Genomic DNA, 18,658 nt, shown 5'->3' with positions numbered 1-18,658 from the left:
TGGAGTCTCAGCCATTAGACCACCATGGGAGTCTCTTTGATTCTTTCCTTTTGTCTGGACTGCATAGCATGTGGGATCTCTTTTCCCAGACCAGGGATCAAACCTAGGCCATTGCAGTGAAAGCACTAACCACGAGTTCTAACCACTGGATTTCCAGGGCATTCCCATCTGGGTCTTATTCTTGATTAGAACTTATAATAGCTGGGTGACGTGGGTATGGAGACGGTGGAGGCAATTTTCTCCTTCCTTGAGGGACCCGGCAGACTCTCTGTGGCCCCTGAATGGTTGATGGTGCTTTGCCAGGTCCTGAAAGTTTAATGAAGGGGCAGCTGAAGAGCCCTCCAGGCAAGAGTGTACAACTCACTCCTTTCTCCACTCTGAGCAGATTGCACTTCCAGAATCCTCAGTGTTTTGCTTAAGGTCTAGTAGACAGTGAACCTGCTTGCCCCAGAGTGAGGTTTATCTTCCTGCAAAACCTAGATCCTCATGTGTTCCCAGTCTCTGTTGACAGTCACTGTCCACCCTGGCCCCTAAGTAGGATCTTTCCTCCTTTTCCCTCATCCCATGGTTCTACAACTCTTAAGCATCTCTTTAATCTGGCCTTCCTCTCTATTCCTCCTCCACTGCACCTCCAGCCTCTATAGCTTCTCCACTGGGCTGTTTTCATGGCCTCCTGATTAATCTCTCTGCCTTGGGTCTCTGTTCTCTGTTCCCCTTGTACACTCTGTCCCTTGCCTGCTTTGGACCTCTGACCCCCCTCTTTCCATCAGACACAGGTGTTGTGGGCCCTGCTCACCTTTTTCTGCCACCTTTACTCTCCACACACGCTGCATACCAGCAGGTCTGTGTGGGACCCCAAACACCCTGCAAACATTTCCTTCTCTGCCCCTTGGCTGATGTCCTTCTTGCCGTGGAGGTGTCCTCCTTGCTTGTGAGCTCTCGTGCAGTCTTCCCGATCCCCTCAGCCCTAATTGCGTCTCTGGTGACACCACCTTGTTCCACGTGATTCCTTCCCATTTGCCCAGTATCCTTTCTGGATTGTGAACTCCTTGGGACTGGGTCACGTCTTTTTATGCAGCTTTCCCAGAGTGAGACAGATGTCCTTGGGCTGTGGGAGCAGGCCATTTCTGAATCTCCCTGGGCTTTGCCTCAATGCACTGGCGCAGTAAGCCAGGTGTGGTTCTGGAACCAATGTTGAGTCAAGTCCCCCTGGCCTGCAGCCTGTCTTGGGCTAGAAGCCTTTATCTGGAGCTCAGCCTCCCTGCACTGCTCTGTCATGGCACTGATTGTGCATGGGGGTTGACTGTCTACCCTTTCCTGTGTGTCGGGGCTCAGTATGGTTGAACCAGCTACTGGCTCTCTTTTGCTCGTGTGAGGAAGCCAACCCTTGGGTGGTTGGCTTCTGGATCCGTGTAGCTCAATGGCTGAGAACATGACTCCGGAGTCATGCTGTATTTGTATCCTGGCAGCTGTGTTTCGTGGAGCAAGTCACCTAACTGCTCTGGGTCTCAGTTTCCTCATATGTAAATGGGACATGATATACTAGTACTGAACTCATATATGGGATGATTATGGCGATTGAGTGCTTAAAGTGCTTAGAATAGTGCCTGACACAGGAAAAGGGGATTCACAAGTGTTAGCTTATTGTTATTGATTTTTTTCCTGTCTGAGGAAGAAAGTACCTATACATTTAAAATTCTTTAATGGGTGTTTGTGCATCAGAGTGGAGTTAGGTGTACTCTAAACGACATTTTCTCTCCAGTGTTGTGTTTTCTGTATTTAAGTAGACATGTTTAGTGAATTAGCTGGAGTTGAATTATGGAGAATGAAGATGGATAGCAACCAAAGTCGGGATGTTGATGTTTTCAGTGTTTTCTTACAGGTTTTCCTGTACTAGCTCAGGGAGGACATGTTTGCCTCTGAGGCTGTCGGGGGTAGAGGGTAGCCACCCTGGGGTCTCATTTGGCCCTGGAAGCAGGTGGTAACAGAGAGCGCCTCTCGAATGAGGCCTTGTGTTCAGTCTTTCCCCAGGAACATATGGGCATGTTGTAGCTTGCAAGGTCAAAGGTTTCTGATGGAAGATGTCGAAGTTTTGATGTTTATCTTTGGTAAGGTGTTTTTGGCCTTCTTAAGTGTGAACCAAGGAACAGGTTTGGCAAAGTAAGACTGTCAGAACCCTTGGCTAAATGGTTTTGAAGCCAGTCAGGATGGTCTGTGGGCAGGTGAGTGTACCTGCGGCCCCACCCTTCCGTTGTTGAGCTGGCAGCAGAGCATGTGGGCTGGGATCCCTGGGTTGGAGAAGCAGGAAGAAAGTCAGGGGCGTGGGTAGAGGGGATTTGGGCTCCTCCCAGGCTCAGGTGCTTTGAAGGGGGCGAGGCAAGGACAGATCTTCCTTCTGTGTCTTGTACCTCAGACAGGGCCGGGGAGACTAGGCTGTGTTACTAGGCAGCCTCGCCTGCAGCAAGCTGGACAGCTAATCATTTCCTCCTTGCCGTTTCTGTGGAGGAGGCATATGTTCTCTTGGGGTAGCATCTATTACCTTCATCATTACAACCCCTCAAAGGAGAGCCCAGGCCCACTGGGGCATCCTTTCCTTGAAATGTTGGAAAAGAAGCAACTGGAAGAACCACAGCTGGGAGTTGGGGATGGGGGCGTATCTCCTGAAGCAGATGGCACCTGGCAGCCAGGACTTGGTGGGGGTGAAAGGAGAGGGCATAGTGGGAGAGGAGGGGGGTGGCGGAGGGAATGTCTGCTCGTTCCACACGATCCTCGGGTTCCAGTGAGCATCTTTTCCTCTCCCTGGAGCTGACCTTACTACGCCCATTCCTTACTCAGAGTGGGCTATCAGGAGCACACCCCTGGGAGTGTTTGCGTCCCTGCTTCTCCTGGGTGGGACACCTTCTGCACACCGTTGATATTTCATATCTGCATGTGCCACAGGAAAGCAGCAGCAGATAGCAGAGATCAGGACAGACCAGTGAGGGTCCATGTCAGGTTCCTGAGGGCAGGTGCTAGGGTACAGCAACAAATAACAGAGTGCTGGACATCCTTCCTCTCTGTGCTCCTGAAGATACACAGGGGAAGGTGTCTGCTCAGAGCAGGTAGCAGTAGCAGGTGGCTTTTTGCAGGTGGCACAGAGGTGGGTTTTCAGTAGGCTGTAAATGCTGTTTGTCTGTACCCACCACATGGGGGGCTCCTTCTGTCTCCCTCCACGTGGGCTGAGATCCTTGTTCCCCACAGCTCATGAGCCCCCTTCGGATTCACCATTGATAACCACCTGTCTTTGGAGCATCTTTTACCCCAGGATCTGCATTGTTTCCCAGGGGTCTGCCCTGGGGCTGCTCAGTCCCTTCCGTGGGGAAGTCATACATCTTTCCCACTGGGTGGGTTGAATCATCAGAGTGCCCCTGGGCATCTGGGATACCCCTCCTAATGCCAGCAACACCCCTGGGAACAGGCCTCCAGAACCTGGGCTTGATGGTAGACACCATGCAAGCCTCCCCAGCGAGTATCCCTTGAGGCTGGTGAAGCGAAGAAGCTGGCGGGTGCTGGCCCTGTGTTCATGCCTCTGGGTGCCTCGAGGCAGCCCGGCCTGGGGAAGGAGGACAGCCGGGGCCCCCCCCTCCCCCAGAAGCCACTGGAGCAGCTCCCAGGACCAGGGCTGTGGGAAGATAGGTTGGGGTTTCTGTGCTGGGTGTGTCTCGTCCCCTTGCTGCCTTTCTCATTCTGTTCCGTTTTTGAGGTATCCTTGGGAAATGACCCCGGCGGGAGTGGAGGGAGAGAAACCTAGGGACCTTGGAGCTCTGGCAACAGCTTCCACTGGGCGGTCCAGGCAGAGGGTGGTCTAAACTCCTGGTGGTTCACTGGAGTTAATGGTGTTGGTGCCGCAGGGCCTTCCTCAGTCCCTCCTGTGGAGCTTGTTCTGTGTCAGAGCCCTCTGTTTCCCTGCAGCCCTTGCCTGGGCCGGCGATGCCCTTGGCCCCACGGCCAGTTAAACCCGTGGTCCTTTTGCATGGGCCTTTCTTCCCTCAACTAAGTAACAAGTTATTCCTGGGCCTGGGGATTTCTAGTCTACAGTGCCCTGCTCTTCTTCCAGATACTAGCTGCCACCTCTCTGTAGCACAGAAGTAAAAATTCTGGATTGAAGGCTGTGTTTTTCAGGGCAAGTTAAGTCCTTTGAGACAAAAGGTTTCATCAACAGCAGAAGAGCCAGTTCTGAAACCTGAGTTTGTCAGTCTCTGAAAACAGAGATTATCAAGTGTCGTCTATCGTGGCTGGAGACTGGGGCCGCATGAGGGAAGAGCTGAGTGGGACCAGTTACTGGTCAACCTCTTGCTGCCTCCTTAGTACTGGGTTGAAGGAGTCTGGATGTAGGGCTCTTGGAAGTAGTACAGTGTCACACTGGGCCTTCTTTGGGGAAGGCTTTTACCCATGCCCACTTCTCAGGATCTGGCAGCAGGTGCAGGACGTCACAGGCGCTTACCTTACCAGGGATCATCTGTCCAGTGACTTTGCCCAGATGTTTGGGAGGAGCTTAGTGGCAAGAAGGGCAAGCCAAACCCAACCCCAGAGGAGAGATACCAAGGCCAGGGAGCTGAGGTTGCGCCTCAGCTTAGGGGGAGACGGTCACCCCTTTCCTTAGCCTGATTCAGCATGGATGAGAGACCTGGCTTGTCCTCTGGGAGCCTGAGGTGTGGGCAGGTAGCCCTGCCAAATGTTCCCCATGCCACTTGAGCCATGTCCTGTCCAGACCCACCCATCCTGGCTGTCCCTGCGCCTCTCCTGATGATTGGGTATCTGTTTCTGAGGGTAGATACGACCCATGGAAGGCCCGTTCACATGCAGGTGCTGGCTGCATAGTCACTCAGCCCGCCCAGGGCTTCAGCTGACACCTGGATCTACCTCAGTGGAGGGCCTGGGTGCCCCTACGAGGACAGACTCCTAGAGTCACAGCTGTCTGCAGAGACAGCCTTTCCTCCTGCCTGCTTTGCCTTGGTCTTCGTGTTGAGCCACCATAAAGACAAGACCCTCCAGGGCCCCTCTAGCCCCTTTAGTCTGGAGCTCTCAGAGTCATCACCTGAGGCTTGTGTTGGTTCTGTTCTTGATGTTAAGGTTCCTAGAGCTTGGGGTAACAGTCTTGTGAGCACTGTGATGAGGCTTCTCTGATGCTGCCCTCACAGAGTTTGCTGAATGAGAAAATCTCTTTCGCTTTCCCATTATCCGTTGTTGACCTGCTCCAGGCTACGGGCCCCATCAGATTTTTTAAGATATTTGAGGTTATCGGAAGAACAATTATCTGATGGATTTCTGGGGATGGCTGACCCTGAGTGAGTGACCATGCTTGAGAAGCAGCCCTGCCAGGGGATCTCCTAAGACATTTGCGCTCCCCCCACAGCAACCCCAGGTTTCGGAAGCACCCTGGCCAAGCCAGCCCAGCGCCTTCCCTCTGTAGCCAACCCCACAAGTAGCATGGCCAAGTGCTCTGAGGGCCAGGTGACCTACCCAGGAAGCCGGGGACCAGCAAGAGTGGAGCCCGCCTGGTGCTGCCTTGGTGGGCTGTGAGTTAGGAAAGCTGGCTCCATTTCTGCTCACTCCCTCAAGGCAGGAGGAAGAGGAAGTGTGAAGTGCCCAGGCTTGACCAGGGAGCTGGTAGTAAAGAGAGAGGGGGCAGGGAAACTTGCCAGGGAGTGCCTCCTGCAGGCTGGTTTTCCATGTCCTTTGTCAACCCTGAAAGGGTTCAGCCAGGGGAACTCAGAGGGCTAAGAAGTGACAGAATTGGGATTCAGACCCAAGGCTTCCTGATCTCAAAGTCCAGTGATGATCAGGATCTGTTTGTTGGGGAGAGAGGGCTGATTTGGTGCCCTAGGGGCTATTGCTCAGGCTGGTTTATGAGGTCTGGGATGGAGCCTGTATGTTGGTCATTTGTGGGCCAGGACTAGAGCCTGGTAGGCAGGCACAGCACCAGCCCCACTCCCCGCTTTGGTGCTAATGTGGTGATGATGTGGAACTCTCTCCATGCAGCATTAAGCGTCCCCTCCCTTCCTAGTTCCCCTGGGATTGAGCCCTTGACATATCCTGGCAGATGGGAGTGGCAGGCGGAGGGGCTCTTGGAGCAGTCACGCTGGAGTTCCTGGCACCCCTAGAGGGAGTCGCCCACCTCGAGGTCACTGTAACCAGGGATGGCATCTGGGAGTGCCGAGATGATGAGCCTTGTCCTCAGCCACCCCCGTACCTCTGTGATTGGGAATTCCCCTCCGGTAATGATGGAGAGGGAAGTGGGTGGTGCCAGAGCATCAGAATGGGACACTTGGGGCCTCCTGCCTTCTGGCCTGAATGTGGCGTGGCTTCTCCTTGCATCACCGGCATCTGGTAGGTGTCTGACGTGGCAGGGATAGGCTTTTCTGTGTGGGTGCCAGCCCGGCGACCCATCCATTCTCTGTGGGAGGGACAGAGTTCTTTCTTTTTGGAGAGGGAAGAATGGTTAGTTGGGTGGCACTCACTGTCACAGTGCTGTCCCTATTGTGCAGCACCAGCATCAGTCGTCCCCAAGCCCCTGGAGCTGTTTCCCTGAAGGGCAGTTGAGCCCCCTCATTCTCTTCTGGCCCTCACAGCCTGCTATCCTCTGAGACAGCTGGCTCCGGCCCTGTGGTGAGGGTGATAACCCTCATTCCTGGTCTCATCACCCCAGCTTCACACCAGGCCCACCCAGGGAGGGGTGACTGCCAGGGTCCACACTTAGAAAGTGGCTGACTTTGGCTCTGGTGCAGGAATGGGGGGTGGGAGGAGGTCTGTCCCGGAGCTGAGGTTGATAGGGCTGCAGGGGAGACTCACCTAGGCAGAGGTCGGGGAAAGACCATGGTTGCTAGACCCTCCTAATGGGAAGGAGGACTAAGAACTATGGATTCTTCCAGAGCTGGCAGGGACACTTATATCAGCTGCCCTCCTTCAGAGGTGAGGAAGCTGAAACCCAGAAAAGTTAAAGGACTTTCCCAGGGGATGAGCCAGGTCTGCAGCCTCTTTGGGGGGTCCAGAAGTGGCTTTACCATTAATCTATACAAATGGGGGCATGATGCAGGCAGATAGCTCTAATAACTTAGCTTTTCTTAAAAAGAAAAGTCGCAGTAACCAAACTCTTGGTAGAGCCCAGGATGGCCCCTGGGTGGTGTGTCGGTCAGCATGGTCTGACACAGGGACTTGTGCTTCAGGAGTCCTGCCAGCCCTTGACCCATTTCCCTTTCCATTTCAACAGATATTTCTTGAGCACCTACTGTGGGCCACGTGTTAGGCAACGTAAAGATGCTTGGATGTGGCTCCTTTAGTCAGAGAACTTTGTTTCCAGGATGAGAATCCCATCTCTCACCAGCTGGGTCAGCCAGCCCTCAAGCAGGGCAAGGAGAGGCACAAAGTCTTGGGGACTCAAATGCCATCTGGGATTTAGTCTTTCAGTCTCTCTCCCTGTCTTTTGTCTGCTTTCTGCTTATTAGCTTTAGTCTGTCAAACTGGCTTTCTACATGAGGTTGGAACAATGGCAGCACAGGGCTTTGAGGCCTACTCTCCTCCCAGCTCCCTTGTACAGAAATTCCAGAAAGATCTCTTACTGGTCCAGCTTGGGTCAGGGAGGAGGCTCCCTAGGATTAGCAACTGGAGCCCTAGGGTTGACACAGGGGAGGAGCTACCTCTTGAGAACAGGAGTGCTATCCCCCAGTGAAGGGGGCTGGCAGACATATCCTGGCACTCCTTGTTCCCTGATCCTGCTGTTTGTTCCCACAGCCTTGGGGGCTGGGTGCCAGCAGCGTGGTGCCCAGTCCCTTCGTAAAAGTTGACGGAACCCAGCCAGTCACCTACAGGGAGTAGCGCTGGTCAGGTGGCTGAGCCTAGGCTCCAGAAGCCTGGGGTTCCCTGCAGTTTGTGCTGATGGAGCCCAGTCTGGTCTTCAGAGCATCTTCCTCTTCCCTGTGATTGGATCGGGGACCACCCCAGGAAGGAGGAGGCTTCACCTTCACTCTCGTGGGTACCTGCTTGGAGCCTACTTGAAAGTCTCTCAGAAAAGAAGAGGCCAGAGGCCCTCCCTAGCAGTTCAGTGGGTGGCTAAGACTCCATGCTTCCACTGAGGGGGGCGCGTGTGGGTTCCATCCCCAGTTGCAGAACTAAAGGTCCCACATGCTGCATCATACAGCGCCCCCCTCCCCCCCCCCCCCGCAGAAAAAAGGAAGATAGGAGATCCAAGCCTCTGAGAGTGTAATCTATAAGACCATAGGCCTTTGTGGAGCCTCTCAGTGCCTCAGTTTCCTCAGCCTTCAGATGGGGATTACCATACTTAATGATTGGTTTGGACTCTTGGAGTGTTCTTGTAAGTAGATACCTAGGGCCCTTTGACAATGATGTCTAATTGCTCCCCCTGATTTGTAGAGAAGGGAACCAAGGTCTGAGAAGGTGAGTGATGACCCGGGGTCTGCCACCTGAGAAGGGACAGTGCTGTGTGCGAGAGCAGACCGCAGAGGCCCTTCAGGCCACATGAGCTACCCTGGCATCCAGGACAGCAGTGTCTCTTTCTAACAGAGGCCAGATCCCCTCTCCTTAGTACCTTAGCCTCAGACTGACAGCAAAAACCAGAGTCACTGCAGAACGTGTAACAGCATTTAGGCCTTGGCCTCACAGTTTTTCTTCTGTCTGCCTGATACCTCAAGAATGGCCTTGTAGTACCAGCTTCTGTGGTGTGTGTGTGTGTGTGTCTGTATGTGTGTCTTTGTGTGTGCAGTCCAGCTTCTGTCTGGTGTGTGTGTGTGTGTGTGTGTGTGTGTGTGCGCGCGCGTGCGTGCAGTCCTGATCCAGGGATTGAACCCATGTCTCTTACGTCTCCTGCACTGGCAGGCAGGTTCTTCACCACTGGCACCTCCTGGGGAGCCCTTCTGTCTGCTGCACAGCTTCTCAAGCCCTGGGGGGAAGGTCCATTGAGGGCGGGGGTGACTGAGTCCATTTCGAGTGACTTTGTGCCCTTTAACATGTCCTCATCTATTTGGGCCTCTGGTACCTTTCTCTTGTGTTTGTTCTGCCCTTTCTAGTCCTTGACTAGCCTGAATTTTTCTCCGAAAGAAAAACAGAAAGCCATTGTATGAGGATAGCGCACAGGAAAATCCTCCAGTGACTTCACTTTAAGTTTTCTGTCCACACCACTGTTTGTTTAGTGAGTGTTCCCCATGGCAACCTTACCACATCTGGGACGAGCCACAGTCATCTCACCTGCCTTGTATTGTCACCCAGCTGCTTTGATGTCAAATAAGACATGTCAAATTTAACGTGTCCTGAAGATCTCTTCCTTCTGTCCATCTTCCCCATCTCTTAGTGAGTGGTACCACCATCATCCACCCATTTGCCCAGGACAGAAACCTGGGAGTCGTCTTCACTTCCCCTCACGCTGTCAGCGCCCACATTCAGCAAACCCTGTTGACTCCACTCCCAGTCTTTCCTCAGTCTCACTCAGCTCCAGCCCTCCTGGCTGCCTTTCTGTTTCTCAGACATGCTGAACTCATTCCTCTTACCTCGAAAGTTCTTCCTTCTGATACTCTGGTCAAGCTGACCTCTGCTCGGGGTCATTCCTCATCCCCACTCCCACTTCCAGCTCATCATCTGGCTCAGTTTTTTTCAGAGCATGTTTTTTCTACCAGGTGTTTTCTTGTTTGCTCGTTGATTTACTTAGATGTTATATCTTCTCTGCTCCTTTCACACCACCCACCACCCTTATTTGTCAGCTCCATGGAGCAGGCCTTTGTTAACTAAGTGATAACAGTTAGATGATGCTTGTTCTTTCCAGAAGATGGAAAAGTAGCACAGTGGTCTTAAACCAAACTGCTGCTGCTGCAGCTACTGTTACTAAATGAGCCATATACTCATATTCTGTTTTTAACCCAAGTTAAAAACCCTTTCACATGCATTCATACACATCTTACACACACACAGACACACACACACGCAAGCTCTTAATGGTGTTTGGAAAAAATACTGGCTATGAAATGATAGCTTCTATTGAAGATACATTACAGCCCTGTGATCTTCTTTGAAAAGCTTTTAACTTCATAGCGCTTTGAAGAGCAGGAGACAAGTAGCTGAGGTGTTGCTTCTCTGCACTGATAATTCCAAACGCTCAGAAACTTCTGTAGCCGTGAATGAGTGAGTGAAGGCGCTCAGTCATGTCTGACTCTTTGCGACCCCATGGACTGTAGGAGCCTACCATGCTCCTCTGTCCATGGGATTTTCCAGGCAAGCCATAGCGGACTGTATTAGTTTCCTGTTGTTGCTGTTACAATAGTAGTAGATTAAAATAATCCTTTTACAGTTCTAGAGGACAAAAGTCCTGAAACCCAGGTGTCAGCAGGGTGGTAGTCTTTCTGGAGGCTGTTGGGGAGCATCTACTTCCTTGCCTTTTCTAGATTCTGGAGCCCACTTACATACCTTGACTGATGGCCCCCGACCTCCGTCTTCAAAGCCAGCAGTGTAATGGCGTCTTCTGTTCTCTCTCTGCTGCCACTATCACATCACCTTTTCTGACTTGATGCCCCTGCCTCTCTCTTACATGTGTCCTTGTAACTGCATTACTGTACTCTCCCCATCCCAGATAATCCAGGATCATCTCCCCATTTCAAGAGCCTTGACTTAATCACTTCTGCAAAATCTTTATTGCCATGCAAAGAAGCATATTTTACAGGTTCTGGACATTAGGACGTAGACATCTTTGGGAGGCCTTATTCAGTATGCTCCTGGAGAAGGGAATGGCTACCCACTCTAGTATTCTGGCCTGGAGAATTCCTTGGCCTGTATAGTCCATGGGGTCTCAAAGATTCGGACATGACTGAGCAACTTTGACTTCACATTCAGTATGCCACAGGGATTGTAAATTTTCTTCCTCTGGCAAGTCTGTATAACTGATAAAAATTCATTTGGGGATTAAAGAAAAGCAAAACAGGAAAGTATATCTATTTTTCAGTCAAACTGAGATAATGGTGAATCCTGAACTGACTCTAAATAGATATTTTGGATATTTGAGTTCTTTAGTTTTTAAAAACTTAAAATCCATATTTATAGCTTGAGTAGCTTGAGTTAAAAATCCAAAAATTCTATGGTAGGTTTGTCAAAATAATTACATAGTTTATCTTTGAAGAAAAGTATTCAAAATACTCAAATTTTAATTTTAGGTCTTTGAAAATATAAACATCTGTTGTTTTGGCGATGGCTATTGAGCTCCCATACACTGAGACAGAAATAGCTCACAAATGTCCTTGAGTCACTGACTAAGTTGGAAACAGTTCTGGTGATGATTTCACTAGCTTCAGTAAATCAAATGGCCACATTTGTATTCGTTTTTAAAGAGTACCTGCTGCTTCAGTTGGAGAAGGCTAAAAAAAGAAACAAAAGAAAACCTTCCAGCGTGTGTCTTCTATCTTCTAGACTATAGAATCTGCACAAAAGATCTGTCACACAGGATCATCCTTGTGTGAGAAAGAAGTGGACTGGAACTAGTCACTGCACACAAATACACACCACATGTATGCACACACCTGTGTCATCTCTCATCTCTCAGATTCCTGATGACAAGGGTTGGAGGGAGGCTTAGAAGTGGTGAGTGAGACAGGGACAGCCCCAGAAACAGTAACTGGTGACCAGAGAGGCTCAACAGGAACCAGGACTGATCAAGAATGTGGGTGGTATACTAGGGGTGGACCAAAGAATGTTATAGTAATCTTCAGAGGGCAAGCATTGGCAAACCTTGATGCACTGGCAAAAGAGAGAACTCAGTGGGCATCAATCAGCAACTGTGGGCATAGTTCTGAGAGGAACAATAGAAACAGCAAGCCAGCCCTGCTACAAGGATTCTTTGCAAAGAGCTAGAATGGACAGTGGTTTTGTTGGACAGCCTTCTCCCGACAGCCACTGGCCTCAGGAGGTAGTAAGCAGTGGGCTTGGCTTTAGGGAAGGCTGTGCTGGTCAGACAGCATTAAGAGAGTCCACCACTGTCCCTGGCATCCCAGGCCCCTGGAGCAGAAGTTTGGGTTTCTAGTAGCTTCAGCCACTGAAGCCTGTCTTGGGAGACTCCATGCTGAGAACTCGGCCTGTGGCCTCAAGTCTGGTGCTCCTGATGCTTTCTCTGAACTACACATATGTTCTTTGTATGTGGGAAGTGGGGCGGCTTCTTGCTTAGGAACCCTTTTTCAGTGGACACTGCAGTCTTTACAAAAGCCACCAGAACTGATTGGTGGGTTTGACAAGGATGCAGGATATCAGATGAATAAATAAAAAGTCAAATACATTTGCGTGTTTAATAGCTTTATGGAGATAAAATTTGCATCCCACAAAGTCTGGTCTTTTAAAGTGGCAGTCCAAGACTTCCCTGGCAGTCCAGTGGTTAAGACGCCACACATGGAGTGTAGGGGACATGTATTTGATCCCTGGTCACTGAAGATCCTGCATGCTGCATGCTGCAGCCAAAAAAGAAATAAAATGTACAGTTCAGTGGGTTTTTAGCATGTTTGCACAGTTGTGCAGCCAGTATCATACTCTAATTTTAGGACAATTTTATCACTCCAGAAAGAAACCTTGACCCCATCCTCCCACCCCGAAAATCAATTATATTTTGATATAATACCAAGAAACAATTAGAAATTAAAATTTTAAAATAACATAATAACATCAAAAGTGAAGTATTTAGTGATAAATTTGACAAAACACTGCTGAGAGAAACTAAAGAAGAAGACCTGAATAAATGGAGAAGTATACCATGTTCATGGATTTGAATAATCAATATTATTATACTGCCCATTCTTTCCAAGTTGATCTGTAGATTCAGTACAATCCCAGTCAAAATCCCAGCAGGAAATCAACTATATTTGAAATTTTAAAAATGATTTAAAAAATCCCAACAGGCCTTGGAAAGATACTGTTAAGAAAATGAAAAAAGACAAATCACAGACTGGAAGAAAATATTTGCAAAACACATTTTGTATCCAAAATAGATCTAGAACTCTTACCACTCAATAAGATTTACAAACCAGTTTTTTAAAAAAGATTTGCTGGAGAAGGAAATGGCAAACCACTCCATTACTCTTGCCTGTAAAATCCCATGGACAGAGGAGCCTGGTAGGTTGCAAAGAGTCACATATGACTGAGTGACTTAACATGGTTCCATATAAATGAAAAAAAAAAAGATTTGAATAGATAGTTCAATAATTTTCTAATAAACTGAATGTAAAGAAGTATATGAAAAGATGCTTAAGGTCCTTGGACATTGGGGAAATACAAATTACAGCCACTGCGTACATGTTAAAACGTCTTAAGAGAAAAAGAAGAAACGAAAAACAGTTGACAGTACCAAGTGCTGATGAAATTGTGAAACTCATACATTGCTGGTAGGGATGCATAACAGTATAGCCGCTTTGGAAAACAGTTTGACAGTTTGTTATCAAGTAAAACATATACTTATCTTATGACCCAGCAGTCCCCCATCTAAGTATAAAGAGAAATGAAAGCATATGTCTGTACAAAGACCTGTATACAAATGTCTAGTGGCTTTATTCATATTAGCCAAAAATTAGAAACAACTGTATGCCATCAACTAGTAAATGGACAGACTGTGGTATGTCCATACAATGGAGTTCTACTCAGCAATCAAAAGAAACAAAATACAGGTACACCTAACAATGTGGATGAATTTCAAAGGCATTATGCTGAGTGAAAGAAGCTAGACACGAGAAAACTCCATATTCTGTGATTCCATTTTTTTTAATTATTTTTTTAATTTTTGACTGTGCTGGGTCTTCATTGCTGTACAGGCTTTTCTCTAGTTGTGGCAGGCGGGCTTCTCATTTCAGTGGCTTCTCGTTGCGGAGCATGGGCTCTAGGGCTCACTGCTTCAGTAGTTGCAGCGCTCTGGCTGTGGAGTGCTGACTCAATGGTTGTCTTGCATGTTGGGCTTAGTTGCTCCGTGGCATGTAGGATCTTCCTGGACCAGGGTTTGAACCCATGTCTCCTGCATTGGCAGGCAGATTCTTTACCACTGACCCACCAGGGAAAGCCCTGTGATTCCATTTATATGACGTTCTGGTAAAGGCAAAACCATAGGAACAAATCAGATCAGTGTTGCCAAAGGCTTAGGGGTGAGTGGAATGGAATCGGCTGCAAAGAGGCATGAGGGAAAACTTTTTGGATTGATGGAAATGTTCTATATCTTGATAGTGGTGGTGGTAATATTTGTTAAAACTTGTTGAACTGTGAGTTAAAAAGGAAGAATCTTATTACATGTAAATAATACTTCAGTTTAAAAAAGCATTTAAAAAAACCCATGATATACCTCAGGGTTCAGTTCAAGCCCCTTCTCCTTCATGAGGCTTCCCCCAGTCATCTCCTTGTTTCATGGCCCTCTGGTAAGTAAGTCCCTTCCAGGGCTCGCATGTTTTTGGTTCCTGTTAACCCCAGCTTGGGCTCGCTCTTTGGGAGGGCTGCCTCACCAGTGACTTGCTGAACTCACTGCTCATTTAACACAGCCAGACCCTGCCCACAGCCAGCTCTGAGAGGCCAGACATGCTGGTGAGGTGGTGGAGGCTAGAGCTCAGCCTGAGTGGGCTTCTTTGACTGTCTTGTTCTCTCAAGTACCTCACTTCAGCTCTTGCTCTCTTTTCCTCCACAGGTTGGGATAAACATTCCTATGGTTACCATGGTGATGATGGGCATTCCTTCTGCTCCTCTGGGACTGGCCAACCCTATGGTCCCACATTCACTACAGGAGACGTGATTGGCTGCTGTGTCAACCTCATCAACGGCACTTGCTTCTACACCAAGAATGGCCATAGCCTTGGTGGGTACATAGGGGACCTGGGAGGGTCTGCCCTGTGGAGCCACTTTGGTTGACGAGAGGTTTTGAAGCCAGAGCCGTGCCGTATATCCTCTGCTGAGCTCTGGGGAACTGCAGCCCTTTCTAAGCATTGGAGCCTTGAAAGGGGAAGGGAGTGTGTAGGGGTTCTCCCTTTGCTAATCTATCCATTCAACAGCATTTATTGAGCCTGGGTCAGTGCTCAGGGAGAGTAATGTCATGGTCATGCTCCTGGCCTGTGTGACACTCACTGGAGCAAGATTTAGGGTTGATAAGAAGTTTGAGGGGCTCTAGAACATACTGGACAGTGGAAGTGATTTGTATGCCAGTCACCTGGGCCCAGACTTTGGCTGGCCCTTCTGTAGGGCACTGGTTGCTATGGAGCAACAGTGAGGGCTGCTCTAGTACACGAGGTAAACAGACAAGCTGGAGTCAGATGGGGCCAGGTCTCTTCTGACCTTTTTGTGGTTAACAGACAGCAGCTTTGAAAGAATTACGTTGGAAAGGTCCCTTTGGTTAAACTGAGAAGGACGAACTGACTGGAGTAAGGGCTGAGGAGGAGGCAGATGACCTGAGACACAGCTGTGGTGATGGGTGCAGACAGTGGAGAACAGGCCTGCAGAGGCCTTGGGGTGGTGCAGCATAGGTTAGTGACAGGTGGGGCACACTGGCAAGAAGGGAACATGAGAAAGTAGCTGGATTAGTGGCGCCATCAGCCAGTCAGAAATCCAGGAGCAGCAGCAGGCAGGTGGAGGTTCCCTTGCAGAGCAGTCCTGTACACACAGAGAGACTTAGGATAGAACTTCAGAGAGAGGGGAACTCTGGCTATTCTGACACCTTGCCCTGGTAGGGGTGGGTACTGTTTGGCCGTTGAGGGAGTGGAACCCACAAGCCAGAGTGGCTGTGAGGTGGTACCTAACTGCTAGGCAGGCCTGCCTGAGTTTGCAGAGGTCTCTAATCTGGCAGAACCCTCCCAGCCAGGTTGACCAGAGGCTTTGCCACGAAAGGGAGTTGGGCATTTGACTTTGAACCCAACTCATCAGAGGCTCACTTCCACTAGCTTCAGGGGCAGTCAGAAGGTGGCTGCCACTCCCCACATCCCCTCTGTGGCTTCTCCAAGCCCGGGCAAAATCAGGGGATCTGTGTGGAGATCAGGTCTACTTGTGGCAGGTGATCAGGAGCCAGTATTCCTCAGCAGGGCACTCAGATGCCACAGCCCAGTGTGGGCGGCCAGGAGCATAGCACAGACGCTGCAGAGCTGACCCAGCCGCACGTCCGGGAAACCCTCCCCTGACCCGTGGCCACCTAGCTGCAAGTGCTGGTATCCAGCTGCAAGGAGCTAGCTGCTCCAGGGCAAGGCCTCATTCCCGCTGTATTCTTGGACTCCAACCATTTTCTGCCTCTTCACTCTTCTGCTGTCAGAATCCAGAGCCTGCTGTTATGGGCTCTCAGTCCTTGCCCAAGTCCTGCTTCGCTTGCTCCTCCAAGCCAGGCCCAGTCCTGCCTCCCTGCTCTGAACACCTGCCCTCCTTACTTACCTCTCTTCAGCTTGTCCTTACTTTGCTCAGAGCATGGCACCTGCCGTGGGACACGAGATTTGGGACATGCTTGTTGTTCTCTCTGCACCTGCACCTCCCTCCTCTGGGCCCTCAACCCTTTGTCGGTCTAGATCCCTAAAGAGCTCATGGCCACCTCAGTGTCAGCCAGACCCTCTCACTGTTTTTAAAAACTTATCTCCCTAGTAGATGTTTATGTACACCCCATGCTAGACCTTACATTTCTCATAATTAAACTTCCTTTAGGTCTATATTGTCAATTTTCTTAGTCTGTCAAGATCTGCTTTGGTCTTGCTCATCCTGTCTCCAATGTTTGGTATCCTCTTCAGCTGTTCAGTTCAGTTCTGTTGCTCAGTCGTGTCCTACTCTTTGCGACCCCATGAACTGCAGCACGTCAGGCTTCCCTGTCCATCCCCAACTCCCGGAGTTTACTCAAACTCATGTCCATAGAGTCAGTGATGCCATCCAACCATCTCATCCTCTGTCATCCCCTTCTTCTCCCACCTTCAATCTTTCCCAGCATCAGGGTCTCTTCCAGTGAGTCAGTTCTTTGCATCAGGTGGCCCAAGTATTGGTGTTTCAGCTTCAGCATCAGTCCTCCCAATGAAAATTCAGGACTAATTTCCTTTAGGATGGACTGGTTGGATCTCCTTGGAGTCCAAGGGACTCTGAAGAGTCTTCTCCAACACCACAGCTGTATGTTAACGGCTACATGTTAACAATCTTCAGCTGTGTGTTAACCTAAATTTGGGTAAGCATGTTTCTATGTGTTTTCATCAAGATACTGATAAAAATATTGGAAGAGGACAAGGCTAGATTTGAGCCCTTCAGCCTACAGCTTGTCCAGGTAGACACCAGCCATTTAAGAAGCACTTCACTGTGTTATTCTGAAGCTCACGTGTTTCTGTCTTGTCCACAAGGATACTGCTGAGACCTTACTAAAAAATGAATCTGACCTATCCTCTGCATCTTCTAGATCACAAAATTTAAAGGAAGGTCAGTGAGCTCTGAGTGATAGACCACTTGGTGACTCTTCTAATGACCTTGTTTCCTTCTCACAAGCCTGCATGTCAGTATAATGTGCTTCAGAATCTCACGCAGAATCAGTGAGCCAGTGACTGCTCTCTCACCTCAGAACCTTTTTCCCTTTAGAGAAGCAGAGTGGCAATTCTTGCCTCCAGCCGCCCTGCTCCTTTTATTTGCTCCCTCGTCCTCTGTCAGAGCACTCGCCCTGTGTGTCACTGGTGAGCTGTCTGTGTCATTACTAGTTGGACACCATCTCTCTTGCTGGAGTTGGCAGCACTTTTAGGGCCAGGCTTACAGCTGGTTTTCTAGTGCCTCACGCAGGGCCTGGCTCCTGCGAGGTCTCAGCAAATACTTGATGGGAGGACAAATGAATGTTCTGAGTGAATGGAGACTGATGTCTCACTCACAAGTGGTCCCTGTGCTTCCAGAGTAATTTTTTTTTTTTCTGCAAACCTTGGGATTTTAGTTCCCTGATTAGGGATCAGAATCAGACCCCCTGCAGTGGAAGTATGGATTCTTAACCACCAGATCACCAGGAAAGTCCCCAGAGTAATTTTTATACAGCTTCTTTATATCCTCAGCCTCAGTGATCCCTGAGCTTTGTGTCTTTGGCTCAGGGTACTTCTCATCAGTGGGTTTGTATGTCCTGTTTGCATTCTGGATCTTTGCCTGGACTTCTCAGATCTTCCCATGGGCCATCTCATATCTTGCTATCACAGTGGCTTTGTGGAGACTCCTGGAGACCTGCAGGGCTGTGGGAAGCAGTGTTGCCCTTGTCCAGTGCAATAGGGGGTGGAGTATCCTCTCTCCTCATCCTCATGGATGCCTTCCCAAGTGCCAGTGTGAGATAGAGCTAGGTGAGCTGGGTAGGTCATCCCCTGGGCAGGAGCTTGGCAGGTGCCTTGCCCTGTGGTGCCAGTCTAGTCGGCTTGTACCTGGACCTCACAGTTGATGAGGCAGCTTTCACAGAGAATCCGTTTCTCCTTTCTTCTTGGGGTGTTGGGTGTATCATTACCCTCTTTTGTCAGATAGGCTCAGAAAGGTGGGGTAGCTTGTCAGAGATCACACAGCAGGTAATTGATAGAGCCTGGACTCCCCCTTCTTCCAGAGTTCTGCGGGCCTCTCCACGAGCCTGGGAGCATAGCAGCAGTAGCCCGGCCACACTGAGGTCCGTGGGGGCAGCTCCCATGTAGACCTGGTGGGTGGACATTGAGGGGCT

The 18,658-nt window shown here is 49.7% G+C and overlaps 1 protein-coding gene across 2 annotated transcripts in view; it reads left to right on the top strand.

Moving 5' to 3' along the window:
* The window catches only part of RANBP10 (RAN binding protein 10), a 60,412-nt gene that overhangs the window by 27,703 nt on the left and 14,051 nt on the right, over nt 1-18,658 (top strand). For both annotated transcript variants that reach the window (XM_006072007.4, XM_006072008.4), the window contains exon 4: nt 14,675-14,842. In XM_006072007.4, the coding sequence (XP_006072069.1) occupies nt 14,675-14,842 (168 nt within the window). The remainder of the gene's footprint in view (nt 1-14,674; nt 14,843-18,658) is intronic.

The sequence above is a fragment of the Bubalus bubalis genome, chromosome 18, assembly GCF_019923935.1.
Source record: "Bubalus bubalis isolate 160015118507 breed Murrah chromosome 18, NDDB_SH_1, whole genome shotgun sequence".
Lineage (NCBI taxonomy): Eukaryota > Metazoa > Chordata > Mammalia > Artiodactyla > Bovidae > Bubalus > Bubalus bubalis.
The sequence above is the reverse complement of the archived record's forward strand: the minus strand, read 5'-3'. Positions and strand labels throughout refer to the sequence as shown.